The sequence below is a fragment of the Engystomops pustulosus genome, chromosome 5 (genome assembly GCF_040894005.1).
Source record: "Engystomops pustulosus chromosome 5, aEngPut4.maternal, whole genome shotgun sequence".
In the NCBI taxonomy this organism is placed as follows: domain Eukaryota; kingdom Metazoa; phylum Chordata; class Amphibia; order Anura; family Leptodactylidae; genus Engystomops; species Engystomops pustulosus.
This window is the reverse complement of record NC_092415.1, coordinates 198,421,285-198,440,303: the sequence shown is the minus strand read 5'-3', so window position 1 is coordinate 198,440,303 and position 19,019 is coordinate 198,421,285. Positions and strand designations below refer to the sequence as shown.

Sequence of the window (19,019 nt, the reverse complement as noted above, 5' to 3'; positions counted from 1 at the left end):
GCGAGACATGCTACAGTATAGGGGACAGTGGGAGGAGGTGGGACGCGCTACAATATAGGGGACAGGGGGAGGAGGCGAGACGCGCTACAGTATAGGGAACACGGGAAGGAGGCGAGACATGCTACAGTATAGGGGAAGGAGGTGGGACGCGCTACAGTATTGGGGACACGGGAAGGAGGCGAGACACGCTACAGTATTGGGGACACGGGAAGGAGGCGAGACACTACAGTATAGGGGAAGGAGGCGAGACACTACAGTATAGGGGAAGGAGGTGGGACATGCTACAGTTTAGGGGAAGGAGGTGGGACGCGCTACAGTATTGGGGACACGGGAAGGAGGCGAGACACTACAGTATAGGGGAAGGAGGTGGGACGCGCTACAGTATAGGGGGAGGAGGTGGGACGCGCTACAGTATAGGGGACACGGGAAGGAGGCGAGACACTACAGTATAGGGGAAGGAGGCGAGACACTACAGTATAGGGGAAGGAGGCGAGACACTACAGTATAGGGGAAGGAGGTGGGACATGCTACAGTATAGGGGAAGGAGGTGGGACGCGCTACAGTATTGGGGACACGGGAAGGAGGCGAGACACTACAGTATAGGGGAAGGAGGTGGGACATGCTACAGTATAGGGGAAGGAGGCGAGACACTACAGTATAGGGGAAGGAGGTGGGACGCGCTACAGTATAGGGGACAGGGGGAGGAGGTGAGACATGCTACAGTATAGGGGAAGGAGGTGGGACGCGCTACAGTATTGGGGACACGGGAAGGAGGCGAGACACTACAGTATAGGGGAAGGAGGTGGGACATGCTACAGTATAGGGGAAGGAGGTGGGACGCGCTACAGTATTGGGGACACGGGAAGGAGGCGAGACACTACAGTATAGGGGAAGGAGGCAAGACACTACAGTATAGGGGAAGGAGGTGGGACGCGCTACAGTATAGGGGACAGGGGGAGGAGGTGAGACATGCTACAGTATAGGGGACGTGGGGAGGAGGTGAGACTGAGTACCAGTTTTATAGTCTCTGCAATGAATGTTAAAGGGGTTGACCACTTTACATCACTTTTTTGTAAAGCGAGTGTGGCAAGATACAAGGTAATTTATCGATATACATCTATTTAAAGTTCTGCTCCGCTTTCTTGTTATGTAAAGTGAAGTCTGTCAGCCAGACATGCGATCTCTGTCCATGAACAATCACCCTGCCAGGACCTTATGATAATGTATAGTCATTGTGACAGTAATGAGACTGAACACTGAAATAAGGTCCTGGAAGGTAGACCCGCCATCTGCAACCATGTTATATGGGCAGAAATCTCTGACTTATGAGTAAAAGACCAGAACTATTAATAGATGTATATGGGTGAATTACCTAATATTCTGCCCCTTACAAAATTGCAAATAAAATAGTAGTGGCCAACTCCTTTGACTTACCAAACTGTACTACAGCAGTATAGAGGATAACAAGCTGACCAGTGAGGGTCCTGTTCTCACTAATAGGTGGTGCAGTAGGTCAACATTGTGTCCTGTGACTCCATTAAACAGTATGGAAGAGTCAGAAATTGCTGAGCACATCGCTCAGGTATCTACCATTCACTGTCAATGCGAGCGCTGAGCTCAACATTCATCACTTTCATAGTATTGAATGCAACATCAATAGTGACAAAAAGGACATCCATTCTCCGGATCAATAAAGGTCCCAGCAGATCCCTCACTGATCATCCTGTCATCCCTTGCACATGGCAAACTTCAACAACAACCCTTTAACCCAATAGGCAGTAGGTTTGCAGGATCACTACAACATAAGGCTTATAAGGAAAAAAAAAAAAAAAAGCTCCTAAATTCAAGCAGATTTTTTTTAATTTTTTTTTTTTAATGGTTCAATCAAAATCTTTACAAAAGTGTAAAAGTTATAAAACCGTCCGAAACAAAAAAAAAACCATGACAAGAATTAATAAAAGAGCAAAAACAAATACAAAAATTTCATAACACACAAGTAGACGAGGCAACTCATTCATGACAATCTGATCATTTACTAATTTGTATGGAAGAGTATATAGAGGGAAGCAGAATCCAGCTGCTGAGACTCCAACTCCCAACATGTGCATGTCAGGGCATGCTGGGAGTTGTAGTTCCACACACTAGAGGGTCCCATGTAGCCGCCTTAGTCAGATTGCAGAGTACAGTTATGTAGTCTGATCCATTACCTGCATGGCCAGGGAGCTGGGACTGCATTAATATGACACTAACAAAGCAAAAAAAGATCATAAAACCAACATATGCAATAAAACCAAACTGGAAGTTAATAAGGGAAAAGCTGAAATCAATAGTTTTCTGACATTTCCAGGTTATTTCTGACCCTACAACAGTCACGATGGCGACGAATGATCCCCCATAGACCCCAAAACTGATCTGAAATCGGATCTTGCGTACAGTCCTCGTCCGTGCGGGGTCTCTGCGCCTTTAAGATGGCGATCGTCTGGTTGAGGTAGATCTCTGTGACGTCAATCAGTCTCGTACATGAAAGACTGAAACCTAAGAGTAAACGGGGTCATTGTACATCATGGGGTCCCCGACTCAGACACTTAGATATTGTATATGGCTCTGTAAGAAAATATCAGAATCTTAAAGGGGTCATCAAGTAGTCACATGGCCCAAGTACATGGTGTACGAAATGCAGACCTGGAGTAATAGTACAACAGTCAACAGTCCTATTATATCCTGCCCATATACAATTATGGGACTGAGCATAGCATTGTAATAACAATAATCATGTTATGTCTTTGCAAACAGCGCCACCATTGCCAGTAGGTTGCATATGGTATTGCATGGGCAGTTAAAAACTTGCAAAAAAAAAAAAAAAAGCCACTACAGTTTTCAACATCCTCTATTAACAATCACGAGGAACACAGCCAGGTATTATTAAAGGGGTTATTTGGAGTTTGAGAAACATAGCTGCTTTCTACCAAAAATACCTCCACACCCGACTATGGTAAGTGTTGGTATTGCAGCTCAGCTGAATACAAAATCAATAAACTCTTAGATGCAATACCACACACAACCAATGGTCAGGTTTGGCGCAGTTTTTTTTTTTTTGGAAGAAAGCAGCCATGTTTTTCAACCTCTGGACAACCCCTTTAACCAACATGGGCACATTTAAGATATTTGTTTTACAGTGCAAGATGGTTAAATGGTAATGGTTCAGATCTTGCACTATAATGCAAATTTTAAAATGCGCCTCTGTTGATTAAAGGGGTTGTCCAGAGACTGATAAACATGGCTGTCATCTTCCAAAAAACAAAGCCACACCTGACTATGGGTAGTCCGCGTTACTGCAACAGAGTTCCAGCGATTTATATAGAGCTGAGCTGCAATACCACACACTACCCATTGTCTGGTGCGGCACTGTGTTTTTTTTTTGGATGAAAGCAGCCATGTTTTTCGTCCTCTGGACAACCCCTTTAATAAGAGGGGCACCATTACATTAGATTTAACAATAATGCACTATAAAACTAATTACCTTGAGTCTAACTCTCCAGCTGAAAGAATACTACAACTGCCAACATCCCAGAGCTAAAAGAAGCTGACGAGGCATGCTGGGAGTTGTAGTTCAGCACAGTAGGAGACCATGCAGTTATACAGTCACTTGTTGTCATGTTTCAGTTGTTGTAGAACTACAACCCTCAACGTAGTAGGCTTACAACAGCTGGAACGCCAAGTGATACGAGGGATTCCCAACAGTGCAATTGTCAGCGATGAAAGATAACGTCCTGCATGACAAGACGGTCAACGATACAAACAGCACGATGCATAGATCATCACAGACACTAAGGAGAACACGTATAAGAGCGTATAGGAGGAGGCAGAGGTAGAATACACGGAGCAGCAGAGTCTGGAGGGTCAGGACAAAGGAAGAGGAAGGATCTGGTCACCCCTGGAGGGGGCGAGGAACAACGTGGGCTGGAAGCTCTACCGCCCCCTCTCGTAGCCAGGGAAGAGCTGGCTGAGCAGGGTCTGCAGGGGCTTGTTCACACACATGTTGTAGTTCTTGCCCAGGTCGTGCCTGCAGGCCGGGCAGCTGTACACGGCGGCCTTGAAGGATCGGTCGAGGCAGCTCTTACAGATATTGTGCAGACAATCGGTGGTGATGGGCTCGTACACCACCTCCTGGCAGCAGATACACAGGAAGGTCTCCTCCACTTTGTTGATGAATTTCGGGCCCTCCTTCAGGTAGGACATCACTTCACCCCACAGTTTGGAGTTGGGGTCGTCCTTCTTGATCAGCTCCTTTTGCTCTGGGGTGAGTTTGAATTGTTCCACCTTAATTTTCTTTGGGGTTCCTTTCGAGGGAGTCAGAGCTTTGGTGTTCTCAGATTTCCTCTTTCTCTTGCCTTTGCTTGGGGTCTCCTCCACCCCAGCGTTTTCCTTCTCCCTCTCCTTGTTGGCGACAGATTCCAGGTAGCCCTCGGGGTATTGCATGGTGAGGCCCAGTTTTTTCATGCGGTCTTTGCCTTCCTTGGTCCATGGCGCCGGCTCGTCGTCATCTCTTCTCAGCAGGTAGCGCCACACAAGGAAGCCGGATTTGCCCTTGGCGGGCCAGTACTTCACCACTTTGTAGATGCCGTCGTACCGGTTACCCTCCTGTGGGGCATATTTGCTGTGTATCTTCCCCTTGGAATTGCGCACCACACGGACGGGTTTGCCCGCTCTCCAGTCCTTGGCGACAGCACCTTGCTTGTCATTGATGGGGGCATTACAGTTCAGAGCCAGAGCACGGTTCATATTGGAGAGCTTCTGGTCACATGACTGCTCAGCTGTGCGCTTGTTGCCCCTGAGGTCACGACCTCCGCTCCCTGTGTAGGTGAACTCAGTCCCGTTATCGGCGTCATCCTCATAACCTCCAGCTAGGACCAGGGAGTAGGCGCCATCATGGCCTCTTCCATGGATGCCAGCCACATGAGGCCTGTGTACTCCAGCCTCGCTGACCTGCACCCTAAACCTCCACAAGGTGCCAACGGGTACTCCTGGAATCGGGCCATAGTGATTGGACGGGACAATTGTGCATTCCCTGGAACGGCCGACACAAGCCATCCCTTTACCCCAGTCTCTTCTGCAGGACGAGTTGGAGGACGCCATCTTGGCTTTCTTTTTGCTCTCCTTCAGCTTCTCACCAGCCAGCACCACCTCGCTGGTATCAATCCTGCACTCGGGGCAGTACCAGTCCTCATCATCTTGGGGGAGTGAAGTCATAGGAGGGTCAAGACAGTACATATGGAAGGCCATGTCACACTCATCACACAGCAGCTGCTTCCCGGGGTCCTGTTTGCCCCCGCAGACATGACAGGCGCACATGCGACACTTTACCCGTGGGTTATCCTTGCAGTGCTTACATTCCGGACCGTTCTGGCGTTTCGGTGGCGGCTCTGCAGACTGCTCGGAGCTGCCGGGTTCCTCAATCTTATAAATCTCATCCACGTATCTGATGCGGCAGTCATCGAGGGAATCCCCCGCATCCCCCAGTAAGACTTTGGCATAGAGTTCCTTGATGGTCCTGGTGTCTCTCTTACGGAGGATCTCAGCGTCGTACCAGTAACCCTTCTCCTTGGGCTCATCAGGGTTGTAGTTGACCATGACCACCTGTCCAGGTCTTATCTCATCCCAGGAAAGCTTGGTTCTGGCTCGGGGTCTCACGTCTTTGCCAATCAGCTGGACCACCCCTTGATCTGGATAGTCCTCATACTTTATATGGTAAGTGACGTCATCAGGGGTTCCCTGGGTCACATTGACCACCTCAGCCTCGAACCAGGCGCCCATATGCAAGTCCCGGGCGTCCACCAGATCCTTCACCTTGTACAGCCCGTGGGCGCTGGGCTCCGGCTGCTCCTCTGCTCGCACATCTTCGGGCTCCGTCTCCGACATCGGGGCGTCGTCGGGCTCTTCGGCAGATTCGGGAGCAGTAGTCGGGGCAGGAGGAGGGGGGAGCTGGCGGACCAGCAGCTGCACGATGTCATTGAGCCCGACGCTGTAATCAAAGAGCGTGTGCCCGTCCTCCATCTGCTTCCCCCGGTAGAAGAGCCGCTGCCGCTCCTGCTCCACCCCGAACACGTCATGGATGCGCTCCCGCAGCTCCTCCACCTTGGTCAGCTTAGACAGGGAGTCAATGCGCTGCGTCTCCCGGCCGTCCATGGTGCGCACCTGGATCCACATGATGGCGGTTCTTGTGCGGTAACTCTGCGGCTCTGCCTGTAGCTGTGACCGGACTCTACTGACTCAGCGTGCAACAACTCCCGCGCTAATCAGTTGGCGCGGTTTATAGTCTGGCGGGAAACTGGCTCCTTCACCGATAATTGGCTGAAGCGGAGACAGTGGGGCGGAGTCACTGCGCGTATCCCCGCCCCTCGCTCCCACGTCCTCCAATCACGTCCCTCCATTTCCGCCTCGTGTTATTGTCCGGCATTCTCAACCCCTTCAGACCCGGGAGGATCTTATTGTCTATCGCGAGTATCGCGACACTGCTGAGAGTATATCACAGACATGTATGAATTGTTTGCGTGTTTTAATGCAGAAATAGCAATTTTGAGGATTTTTGTTTAGCTGTGTGTTCACATGGTGCAGTTTTACCACGTTTTTTTTTTACCAGGCGGTTTCCCCACCATTATTATTCTTTATGATGAGGATCTATAGTCATTTATGGGAAAACCCGCAGCATGTGAATGTTCCTTTATTCTGCTTTTATCAACATTAGGGGGGATTTACTCAGCTACATGCCCCAGTTCTTATCAGCTCCTCATTGTAGGCCGCGTTCACACATGGCGTTGCGTTTGTGACGGAAAGACGTTCCTGTTCTGTATAAATGCCTGTGTTTGTGGCCCTTCTGTCTCTATGTTGCGGTTTGGCCTTTGTGTTGCGTTTTCAAAAAGCACAAAAACTTCTAACTGCGCGGCGTTGTGTTTTGTGATGCGTTTTTCAGCCAAGTCCCAACTTTAATAACTCTCTTAGTGGCCCCTATGGTGTATAATGCACCATCCTATGACCCCATCCCCCCCCCATGCAATACCCATTTCCGTAATCGCCCCCATATACTGCCCTCTATCTTCATTTTACCCCTCTTCCCACTGATAATTCCACTCTGTATCCCTACACCACTAACCTCCCTTCCTCTGTAGCCCCCAATTCATAATTGTGCAGCTCCCTCCTTATTAAGCTTCCCTTTGATTGCCACCCCCACCTATAGAACCCCTTTTTGGTAGCCCTCCTGGTATAAGCCCCCTTATCTCTAGCCCCCAGACTTCTCCCCCTCCCCTCACATTATGACTCCCCTCTCCTGGACCCCTGGAGTCTTGTACTCTGCTGCTTCTATGCAGGTGTTATGATGTCATCATCCTGCACCACTCTCTGCCACACAAATGCGCAGCAGAGGCCCAATGCTCAAGATATAAGTGGCGCAGAGTCCCGGGACATACTTCCTGATGTCCAGTGACGAGGGAACTATCGGGAAATACTGTTCTACTGAATCCAGGATGGTTGGGATGTACGTCTATAGAAATTATCGCAAATTCAGTGCAACCAAAAGATTTCCCTCTCTAGATGTGTAGATGGAGCAAATTCTCGCCCAACTGGGCGGGGGGGAGGGGGGGGGGGTTGGGGGGAAGGATCAGGATTTCTGCATGGTCACTGGGATTGAGGATGACACTTCTTCTCTGGAACACTACATGCACACTCAGCCGGGCCAAGCATGCATTGTAATATGGGGGGTCAAGGATCTAGAGTCATATGCGGGGACCCCTGCGTATATGTATTGCTTCTAGAACTGGTCCCTTAAAACTCCAGGGTCCGGCGAGCACCGAGTCCTTGGTCCTTATTCAGATTATTTTTCCGTTCTGTGTGTAAGAAGAGACTGGAGCGAGAACAAGTGAAAAATAAAACCCATTTATTAGTTCCCAGTTATACACATGACACGGCTTATTACATGGTCTGCGGATTGGAGACTAGTAGTGCAGTCATCAGGCTAACGTCACTTTCTGGCCTCTTGCGAGGGTCTGTACACTTGAACTCTTCGGATTTTGGAAGTTTTCATACCTGGAAAAAAAGAGTTGAGTGAACTGGTTTGTGATTTCACCTTAATGTGTAGGGGTGCAGACTGTAGGGACCCCCACTGATCCTGCCGTACCGAATTGACGGTGCGACTTTCGTTGTTAGACAGCGCCTTCCCCCCCCCGACTACCTGGCTGGGTCACGAATTGCATCCCTCTACACTGACTTGATGAGGGCTGTGCTGTGGATCCGAACCATTGACTCCTATGCATTATGTTATGGGAATAACCCTGTAATATTGGCCGTACATGACAGATACCGCTACCTTCCTGTGGGGGTCGCTACAAAGTACTAGGCGCAATTTATTCTAGACAATGGAAGAAGAAGCTTCCTGATTGAAAAGTCACAGTGAAATAACATGGCTGCTAAGAAAGCAAAAGCTGAATATATCAGGATGCAGCTGCTAAAGGATGTTGGGTTCTCACAGGATGCACCCTGGATGCCTGATAAGTGTCTGGTTTTACCCCTGAATTCAGTAGAAAGGTGGTTTTCTCCATTACACACAATATCACATCTCCCAGCACCCATATTACTATTTTCTTACGAGGTTGTGCTCTACAATATGCACAGGGTGCCGCGGCTCCAGACTATCCACAGGGGGCCGCGGCTCCAGAATATCCACAGGGGGCGGAGGCTCCAGACTATCCACAGGGGGCCGCGGCTCCAGAATATCCACAGGGGGCCGCGGCTCCAGAATATCCACAGGGGGCGGAGGCTCCAGACTATCCACAGGGTGCCGAGGCTCCAGACTATCCACAGGGTGCCGAGGCTCCAGACTATCCACAGGGTGCCGAGGCTCCAGACTATCCACAGGGTGCCACGGCTCCAGACTATCCACAGGGTGCCGAGGCTCCAGACTATCCACAGGGTGCCGAGGCTCCAGACTATCCACAGGGTGCCGAGGCTCCAGACTATCCACAGGGGGCCGCGGCTCCAGACTATCCACAGGGGGCCGCGGCTCCAGACTATCCACAGGGTGCCGAGGCTCCAGACTATCCACAGGGGGCCGCGGTTCCAGACTATCCACAGGGGGCCGCGGCTCCAGACTATCCACAGGGGGCCGCGGCTCCAGACTATCCACAGGGGGCCGCGGCTCCAGACTATCCACAGGGGGCCGCGGCTCCAGACTATCCACAGGGGGCCGCGGCTCCAGACTATCCACAGGGTGCCGCGGCTCCAGACTATCCACAGGGTGCCGCGGCTCCAGACTATCCACAGGGTACACTGCGGCTCCAGACTATCCACAGGGTGCTGAGGCTCCAGACTATCCACAGGGGGCCGCGCTCTAGACCATGCACAGGGTTCACAATTGTTATCGCCTAAGGGGATAGGGGATAACAGAGTGATCAGTTAGGGCCCCAGTGATCATGAGAATGGGGGTCATTGAGTAGATTGAGCACGTGTTCTGCCATTCTGTTTAATGTCTATGTGGCGTTCAGAACCAGTACTCTTATGTGGCAGTTCTATGGATTAGTGAGAAAGAGACCCCCATTCCTGTGGTGGGTGGGGGTTCCAAATCGTTATTGATCAACTTGAGACCCCCTCATTAATGATAGGATATCAATATTAATGCCATATATATATCAGCTAGCATAAATCTCACATAATTCTGGTGCAGAGAAGGCAGGTCCGGTCCATGGGGATAGATCAATGCCAGATCACTGGGAGGCTTGACTCCTGCACAGCTTCATACCCTGGGTAATGGTTGTGAACAATGAATCACTATGGATCAGCCATCATTGAATTCACAACGACTAAACCGCAGGAAAAAAAAACAATAAGTGGGTAACCCAAACCAGGCAGCCAAAAGCCGCATCGGAAAGTTATAACTACACAAATTCCCTATAAAGCGGGATCTTTTTTCCGCCCTGTGGTTCTGGGATGCAATATGTTGGATGAGGGATCAGTTGACGTATTACTCATTCCTTACAGATGGTTGTAAATCCTCCAGTCTTCTGAGCCTATGGACGGTCTGGTACTGGCGAGCGCTGCCAGGAGATGCTTCTGCCCGAGGCACATCGTCTTCTTCTGTTCCATCTGGCAGTGAGATGACTCCTAGGAGAGAATAGAAACAGGTATCTTACATGATAATCAAAAGAGCATAAAAAATACATTTTATACCAACATATTTCCCTGTATCTGCATTTTTTGGAGGTGATACAAGTACGGATGTCCGGTCACCCAAATTAGATGAGGTGGCCATAGATGTGATTACAGAGAGAGAGAGGTAAGTACATGCCAGGTTAGTAATGATTGCCTTATACTAGGTGAAGCTGCAGAGATCTAGGGTGTACAATCTGCGACCCGATACCCATCTGCCTGGTCCACAACCAACAGAACCAACACAATGCTAGAAAAGTTGTGTTCTGCAAAGCTTCAGGTTGTATTGTCACCAAAATCATCCCTTTATATCTGGGGTATCCTATATTTTGGGAAGGAGTCTAAGGAAATGTGACTATTTGTTTCCCTTAAAGGGGTTGTACCAACAATCTGAGTTATCCCCTATCTAGAGCATAAAGGATAACCAGCTGACTGACTGGGTGGAGCAGCAGGTCTGGGATGCATCCTGCCACTCCAATACTATGGGAGGGTTGGAAATTGCTGAGCACAGCGCTCTAGTATCGCTAGATCTCGAATAGTAAAGATGCCTCAGCGCTGTGCTCGGCAACTTACGTCACTCTCTTACAATTGTATGGAGTGGTAGGATGCATTCTGGACCGGTCGCTCTATCAGTTAGTGAGAAGGGGACTCCTGTTCTCCTGATCTAGAGGGTCCCATTCTCATCTGCCTACTGGGGCCCCACTGATCAGCGTGTAATCCCCTTGCAACACACAAGACGCCTTTCACCATCAGGGTCTCAGCCTTCCAAACAAAAAAGGGGTATTTTTTATAAAGATATAGTCCTGGTCCATATGCCATATTAGGACACATGGATGTCAGACATTGGGTCCCCTACTCACAATCCCCCTCTACGAGGCACATTGGAGAGGCGTAATGTATAAGAAGCTCTTAATTTGGAGGATATGAGACTATCCCCTGAACTGGCCACTGTGGAAGTAAACTAACGTGGCTTCTGGAAAACATTAACTGAGGGCACTCCAAGTATGATGTATAGTAAATACCAGGTCCTAGAAGTAAAAACATGTGTCCCCTATATCAGAGAGAAACTGTCAGCAGGTGTGACCATGTGAACTGCAGCCCAGTGTTGTGTATTGTCCCTAGAGAGATGTGTAATCAGACCTTCTTGTATGTAGTTAGTAACAGCAGGACTGTGAAATATAGATTTATGTTCCAGGATTGTAGCTGGACTTGTTGCACTCCTGTGTGAGATATCAGAGCAATAGGCTTCTGGTTAGATATAACAGCATAAGGAAAGGGCATGTGAACTGCAGTCAGTGTTATGTATAGTCCCCGGAGAGATGTGTAGTATTAGCTTTGGGTGTGTTGTTAGTAGCAGCAGGACTGTGAAAAATGCATATACCCGGATTAAATGCACTGTGGAGTGTCCTCACACTGTTGTGCTCTTAGCGGAGTGCATTAAACTGCAACACACTTCCTCCCCTTTGCTTAGTGTTTACCCCAGTAAGAGCGATAGAGAAGAAGAGCGATACAGATTTTAATTAAAGCAGAGGGGAGATGCTGTGAAGTAGTTAACAGGCTGCTAAGAGCACAGCAGTGTAAGGATACACCCCCATAGGCTATAATCCTGGAATATAAATTAATCAATATCACAGTTCTGCTGCTAATAACAACAACATACACAAAGGTATGATTATTAAACATCTCTCCAGGGACAATACCTAACACTGGCTGCATAGAGCACAGAGCACAGCAGTGTGAGGACACTAACCTAGTGCACTTGAAGAAGTTACAATCCTGGAGTATAAATCCATATTTCACAGTCCTGCTGCTACTAACAACATACACAAAAGTCTGATTACACATCTCTCCATGGACAATACATAACACAGGCTGCAGGGGTCACACCTGCTGACGGGTTCCCTATAAATTAGTTACATGTTTATGTGAAGAGGTGACATGGCTCTTGTTATACCAGGTTCTTGTAGCTGCTAGGAGCGGTCTCAGCGTGTGCCTTCTGGCCGTGCTCCGGGAGATCTTCTTGTGAGGAGGAAGTTATGAACACTAGAGGTTGGGAAGACACCAATTCTCCTACAGACAAGCCAGTGAAATCATATGGAAAGGAATTGCTTCCAGATAAGCTGTGGCAGGTCTGTAAAGACAATTGAAGGAAGACACGTTACATGTGATGGCGGGTGCACGGGGCGCGGTGAAGCCTGGACTTTAATAAGAACTTATCTAGAAAGCCAAATTCTTAATACAGAATGTACTCTCATATGTACTCAAGCATGAAGATGACAAAGCAATCCACGGATCACTGCTTCAAAATAATGGACACGCCAAGCTGCTATTTATTTGGGCACATGGATGGGAATCCTTAAGAAGGTGCTCCCCTTAAAGAGCACCTGTCGCCAGGAATGTAATTTTTAGCTGGGGACAGGTGCCAAATCAATGCTGATTTGAAAAATGCCTTTGTCAGAATTCTGAATCATTTCAGTACATTACAAAACCTTATTTCACATTACCTGGCTCCCTGTCAGAAGCGTGTGGTGAGTCCCGGGGGAGAGGTGCAGCCTGTGTGGGCCTGTATCTCCTCATGCATTATTTCTCTACTCCATGTCCATCCCCCTCTCTCCCCTGCCTCCTCAATGCACATGACAGGAAGTGGGGAGGGAGCTGGATGAGTGTGGAAGAGACTCACACAGGCTGCAGCTGTCCTTCCCCGGGGACTGAACACATGCTGCTGGCAAGGAGTCAGGTAATGTGAAATAAACTTATATAAACTACTGAAATGAATCAGGATGCTAACAAAGGCATTTTTGAAATCAGCAAAGCATAGGACCTGTCACCAGCTAAAAAATGACATTCCTGCTGACAGGTTCGCTTTAGAAATTATGTTTTCATGGATGAAAGTGCATGCAAGTATATTCAATAGGTAGAGGGGAGTAGCTGTGTATTGCAGTTGCTTATCTGCCCTGATTATTATCCCATATTCTACGGAATAAAGATCAGCACAGAGCGGGGATACGGCGAATTACGTGTTGTGGATACACGATTATTAGTGGGAAGAAACTACCGTGCTACAGAGGAAAAGTGGTACAGCTGGAATCTGATTGGTTGCTGTAAGGAACTGCTCTAACTTTGGTTAACTTTAGTGCAGAGTAATGATTTGGTAAGTTAGTGGTTAATATTATGTATATGGACAGCAGTAAATACCAAAAAAACACAATATATAGAAACAATAATCACATATTCACCACAGTTACCTGCTCTCCATTCACCCCAAAAGTAGAAACAGTGTTATGTAGGTTTTTTTTATAAGCTTTTCAGAACTTTCCTATTTCACAGAAATCTGACATTTAAAAAAAAAAAATCCAGTTTTTATCTTTATGCAGAGGAGCTGTTTGGTGCACTGGGGGCGGAGCTTTGACTGCTAGTGCACTTATTGTATTTTTTCTATAGGGGGTGTTGATCAGTTTGTACGAGGCTATACTGGGCAGCATAAAGAGAAGAATGCGGCTACACTAGTAGTCACGGCCCCGCCCCTGGTGCGTTGAGAAGCTAATTTGCATAAAAATAAAAACATCATTTTCTCTCGGTTTAAATATTTTTAGGGAACAGCAATGGTATTTTGGAAAACCTCATAAAGTGCACGACATTGGGGGTCATTTACTAAGGGCCCGATTCGCGTTTTCCCGACGTGTTACCCGAATATTTCCGATTTGCGCCGATTTCCCCTGAATTGCCCCGGGATTTTGGCGCACGCGATCGGATTGTGGCGCATCGGCGCTGGCATGCACGCGACGGAAATCGGGGGCGTGGCCGAACGAAAACCCGACGGATTCCGAAAAACCGGCGCATTTTAAAAAAAAAATGTGTTGCGGAGCTTGCACCTACCTTAACTCAGCCCGGCTCGGTGTATTCCAGTGCGTTCCAGGGAACTTCAGCGCAGCAGCGCCACCTGGTGGACGTCGGAGGAACCGCTGGATCGCGAATGGACCGGGTAAGTAAATCTGCCCCATTGACTTTAATTGCTGGGGTCCCCAATGCTAGGACCCCCATAGTCCACAGTGACAGGTGTTACCACCGTAACTGGAGATATGGCTGCACATAGGGGCTGCTGCTCCATTTAACCCCTTTCTGACCAGGCCTTACACGGCTTTATTGACCGGAGCATTTCTAAAAAAAATTTCATACTTATTGGTTTTGTAATCGCATAAAATGTGTTCCTGCCTTTATTCTCGTGACACAAAGTGACAGTTAAAAATTTAAAAAAAAAGTTAAAGGACCTTTTTTTTCATTTTTAGTTTTTTTAGATGTTAAAGTTCCAAAAACTGGAAAAAATTTTTTTTTCCGGAATGTATAGTATATATTTTTCAGTTTTCAAGTCAACTCAAAATTCCCTAGTGTGTGGCGGTCGTTGTGATATATATGTGTAGTTTTTTGGGCAAATGGGGCAACTAGGGCGATGTTTTTTATAGCGTAGTGGGAATTTTATTGGGGAACATATATATATAAGGTTAAAACACACACATATGTCTCCCACCCGCTCATAAATGACCCCTGGGGGAAATTTCCCCTTTTTTTTTAATTTTTAACAATTTTTTTAAATTTTTTACTTCTATTTTTCACCTGCATCTGTAACAGCGCCAGTTACAGGGGGAAACTACCCCAGGTGGGGGCAGATGTTGGATAAGAGCTGGAAATATGTGGATAAGTCTGATTTGACCCCGCAGCTCTGATTAACCCCTACAGACCCAGCTGTGAGAATCGGAGAAGGGAGTAGCGGTAATAACTGAATGTTTCTTCTCCCTATGGTCTCCGGGTGTCTCTGATAACCGGACACCTGGTCCTGCTCCCACGAGACGTGGCCGCAGACTCCGGACTTGTACCCGCTGACGTCTTTGGCAGTGGGTGGTCCGGGAGGAGACCCTTTGGCTCTATTCAAACCAAGAACCATGAATAGGGGGAAGTCTCTGTTTCCATTTCTGTTTCATTATGAAAAGCAGAGTTCAAAATCCCTATAAGACCACAAACCCACTGAAATCCACTGAAATCTGATGCCTGAACCAAGTACCTGATCTGAGCTGCCATTCCCCAAGTCAGAGTCATTGGAGCTTCCAAAATAAAGACGCCATATATTGGACTTGGAATCGCCCGGAGGAATTTTGACCATATCCAGAGAGGTGAAAGACTGTTCCAGAGCGCTGTCCGGCTCCCCCGAGGATTCATCCGATACGCTGCTGTGGTTCAGGAAAATCATTGAGGATAAACTGGCGTCACTGTCAGATCCAGACCCATTGTCCTAAAAGAAGCAATATTCTATAGTTTGACTTGCAAGAACAGTATGTCATGTAGAAGAGCTTAAAAGGGAATCAGTCAGCAGTTTGAATCATAAAAACTGCAGCCATTGATATATATTGTCCCTGGAGAGATGTGCAATCAGGGCATTGTGTATGTTATTAGTAGCAGCAGGACTGTGAAAATATGGATTTATATTCCAGGATTGCTGCCTGAGGCAAGAGGCTCGCCTCGCCTCATGGATGGTCTATCCCTGGGTGCGAGATCTCTTCAATGTGGACGGGGGTTGTTTTCATAACACTGATCTAAGGTGGGGCTTAAATTGGCCATGTACATTAGATTAGATTAATGTCCAATATGACCATAGAAGCAGGATCGGCCAACAATATGTAGTAGGAGATAGGAATCAAGATATTAATATGCCTGATTCAGAGGTATCCGGTGATGGATTACTTCCTTTTCCTAATTTAGGAGGCATGCAGTAAGCCAATTGTGAAGGTGTATGGGACTGTCAGTCAAACAAACCATCAACTAGGCCAAAAGGTATGTAAAATGTATGGACGACTCTGGTAATGACCACACCTGGGGTGCACTAGGTGCTAGGCTGGAATGGATGGCCTCTAGCTGAGCATTGTACAACAAGGCCTTCAGATCCGCTCCGGTGAAGTTCTCTGTCCGACTGGCGATGTACTGAAAATCCACATCACGGTCCAAGGTCATGGAGCGGCTGAGACCTTTAAGGATTTCATATCGAGACGTCTGTATAAAAAAGGTTTTCTCCGGTTATTGTACTTTCACTGTAATATTAATCTTACTCTGCAGGTCAATATAAAGATGGCACATCTATTACAATTTTGTATAAAATACTTAAAAAAATAATTGCTTTGTCTTTTCTTTTTTTTTTTTTTTTTATTCTTCTGTCAATTGAGCTGTTTAAGGGCTTGCGTTTTGCGGGACAAGCTGTAGTTTTTACTGCCTCCACTCTCAGAAAGGCAAAGTGACCGAAAAAAAATGCAATACTATCTTTTTGTCTACGAGAGGACCTTGCTTTTGGTACGTACATCTTTCAGGAAGATGAAAAGTGGCTTCGGAGTTAAGTGGTTAATTAACAAATTCTGCTGGTTTGTAAAAAAAATAATCAAGCTTCTCCCTCCCGTAGAGGTGCGTATTCCAGCCCGTACAGTGTGTGTCTATGCAGGCTGCATGACCTCACATCTAATCTCCCAGTGTTTGGTTAAACAGCTTTGAGAAGGGAGGATTAACCCCTTCACTGTCAGTTTGATGTTTGAACACAGCGGATATGAGCAGTCATAGTTGGCTGACCTGGTCTGGAGGTGGACAATACAAACATTCATCCAAGCGTCCAGGTCGGAGTAGGGCAGGATCAATCAAATCTGGACGACTAGTGGCTGCCAGAACATAAACCCCTAATACAATAATCGGAGACAGAAGTTATTCTTATAAAGTTTATAAAGCTGTAATCAGTCCATGTACAGAACTATTATGATAGCGACTTTACCTTGTAGACCCTCCACCCCGTCCAGCTGTGTGAGCATCTGGTTGACCACCCTGTCGGTGACTCCTGTGTTGTCGTGTCCTCTTCGTGGAGCAATGGAATCGAACTCGTCGAAGAACAAGATGCAGGGTTTGGCAGCCTGAGCTCTGTAAACATAGATCATAGAACAGAAATGGAGTCCAGACATTGAGTAGTGACTTGTGTTTGGTCCTTAGGTCATGAACATTAGATCGGTGGACGTCTAATACTTGACACTCCCATAGTTGAGCTCCCACAGATCTAGTCACAGTATATGGAGTGAGAAGCAGACAGCTCCACGCAATCCTTGGTGGCCGGACATGGGTACTGCCATGAAGTTAGCATTGAAGTGAGTAGGAGTGAAGCTACTATAGTGTTGCATGGGCACTACTCAGGTTTGCAGCAGATGATTGGCAAGTCTACTGGAGGTCAGGTCAAACAACTACTATGACAAGTCAGAAGTTCCTTAGGACTAGAAGTAAACTTTAAATAGGCTTCCCCATTCCGTTACGTGTAACACATTACCTCGTAAAGACATCCCGCACCGCCTGCTCACTGGCTCCAATATATTTGCTGAGCAGCTCAGGACCCTAGAGGACACAGATGGCATTACAATTTTTATATCATATAAGAAATCTTCTTGCATCAAATGTATTAAAAACTGTAAACTTGAGACAACCCCTTTAAGTGTAAGTACAATGCCCTTATAGGTTTACCCATATTTTATTTGTACTGATAAACTTTAACCAAGGTTGTGGATTCTGGGGCTCAGGGAGGAGGTATGTGTATACCAGTTAGTACCCCCTTCCAATCCGCACATAGATTGATGCGAGCAGCAACATTTCATATCCTTTGAATATGAATTTTCTGCTGTGGATCTGCGGTGAGGATTTTTTCTGCGTCTGTCCACAAGTACTAAATGCAGATTTTCAGAAAGATTTGGTTGCAGATCAGGTGCATGGACTCTAAAACTAAGGCACATGTCCAGGGCAGGGGTTAAAGGGAATATAAAAACTTGGCAGTGTCTACTGAGTGATGTTTTAATGAGCCTTCTTAGTTGCTCCTGGGTTGAAAAAATTAATTTGGTCTGAGGGACCAGAAAGCCTTTACACTGCATTACCAATACCCTCCGACTCATGGTCAGTGTCAGTGTGCCATTATATCATGCGACCGGGGCTGGATTCATGCTGCTGTAAACACCTTCACAGGAGGATGTGTTCAGTTGCTAAAAATTTGGTAGCTACTGTGACTGAGGGGGCTGGATGTCTTCAGTACAGAAGCATAAATCTAGCATTGGACCATGCTTGTAATGCACTGTAAAGGCACTGCTTCCTGGTCCCTCAGGCTAGATAAATTAATAATTTTTTATATTCCCTTTTCATATTCCCTGGATAACTCCTCTAAAACCAAATGACTAAGTAAACAATAAACTCATGGACGTCATTGTATATTCCAGAAAACAAGGTTAGTACCTTAATACTGATGAAGTTCATCCCGCTTTCATGAGCTATAATACCAGCCAACAAAGTCTTGCCAGTGCCAGGTGCCCCATATAACAATACTCCGGATCGGTGCCGGATTGGAAGGCTTCCAAATAACTCCGGATACTATAAAATAGAAAAAAAAACAATAAATCATATTTTTGCATTATTAGTATAAATAAAAAGCATATCCCACAACCCATGATGATCGGGGATGGAGTACGATGGCCACGGGCCCTAGGCTGTATCAAAATTGTGGGTCATTACAAGTCTAATATTTTGATAGCATTTACTTCCTTCATATGGTACTAGAATAAAGCTACTTGGGAAAGTAGGGGTGTCCCTTCTGTCCACTTTTAGTTCAGCAGTTTTGGACCTTCGGAGGACCTATAAAGGTCCTGGAAGGACCCTTATTTAAATATGTGTTAAAAGCATGCATATTTAATAAATGGAGGTCCTTACCTTCCACAGGGCAGAATTAAACTTGGTAATTGGTTCAGGTGGTAATGGGCCACCTAGAAGCCTTGGAC

General features: G+C 47.0%; 2 protein-coding genes across 3 annotated transcripts in view; both read right to left on the bottom strand.

Annotated features, from left to right (window-relative positions):
• Window positions 1-3,505: 3,505 nt before the first annotated feature.
• LOC140133743 (E3 ubiquitin-protein ligase UHRF1-like) lies at window positions 3,506-6,326 on the bottom strand. The gene has a single exon (XM_072154314.1). It carries the CDS (start codon window positions 6,205-6,207, stop codon window positions 3,970-3,972), a length of 2,238 nt encoding a protein of 745 aa, XP_072010415.1. The 5' UTR covers window positions 6,208-6,326; the 3' UTR covers window positions 3,506-3,969.
• Window positions 6,327-7,913: 1,587 nt separating this feature from the next.
• The window catches only part of PEX1 (peroxisomal biogenesis factor 1), a 32,413-nt gene continuing 21,307 nt past the window's right edge, over window positions 7,914-19,019 (bottom strand). The window contains exons 16-24 of one of the 2 annotated variants that reach the window (XM_072154308.1): window positions 18,481-18,615; window positions 17,534-17,598; window positions 16,994-17,136; window positions 16,798-16,901; window positions 16,057-16,233; window positions 15,251-15,478; window positions 12,149-12,325; window positions 10,025-10,149; window positions 7,914-8,079 (exon numbers count right to left, since the gene is read on the bottom strand). In XM_072154308.1, the coding sequence (XP_072010409.1) occupies window positions 8,004-8,079; window positions 10,025-10,149; window positions 12,149-12,325; window positions 15,251-15,478; window positions 16,057-16,233; window positions 16,798-16,901; window positions 16,994-17,136; window positions 17,534-17,598; window positions 18,481-18,615 (1,230 nt within the window). In that variant the 3' untranslated portion in view covers window positions 7,914-8,003. The remainder of the gene's footprint in view (window positions 8,080-10,024; window positions 10,150-12,148; window positions 12,326-15,250; window positions 15,479-16,056; window positions 16,234-16,797; window positions 16,902-16,993; window positions 17,137-17,533; window positions 17,599-18,480; window positions 18,616-19,019) is intronic. The other variant, XM_072154311.1, reaches the window with a different exon arrangement.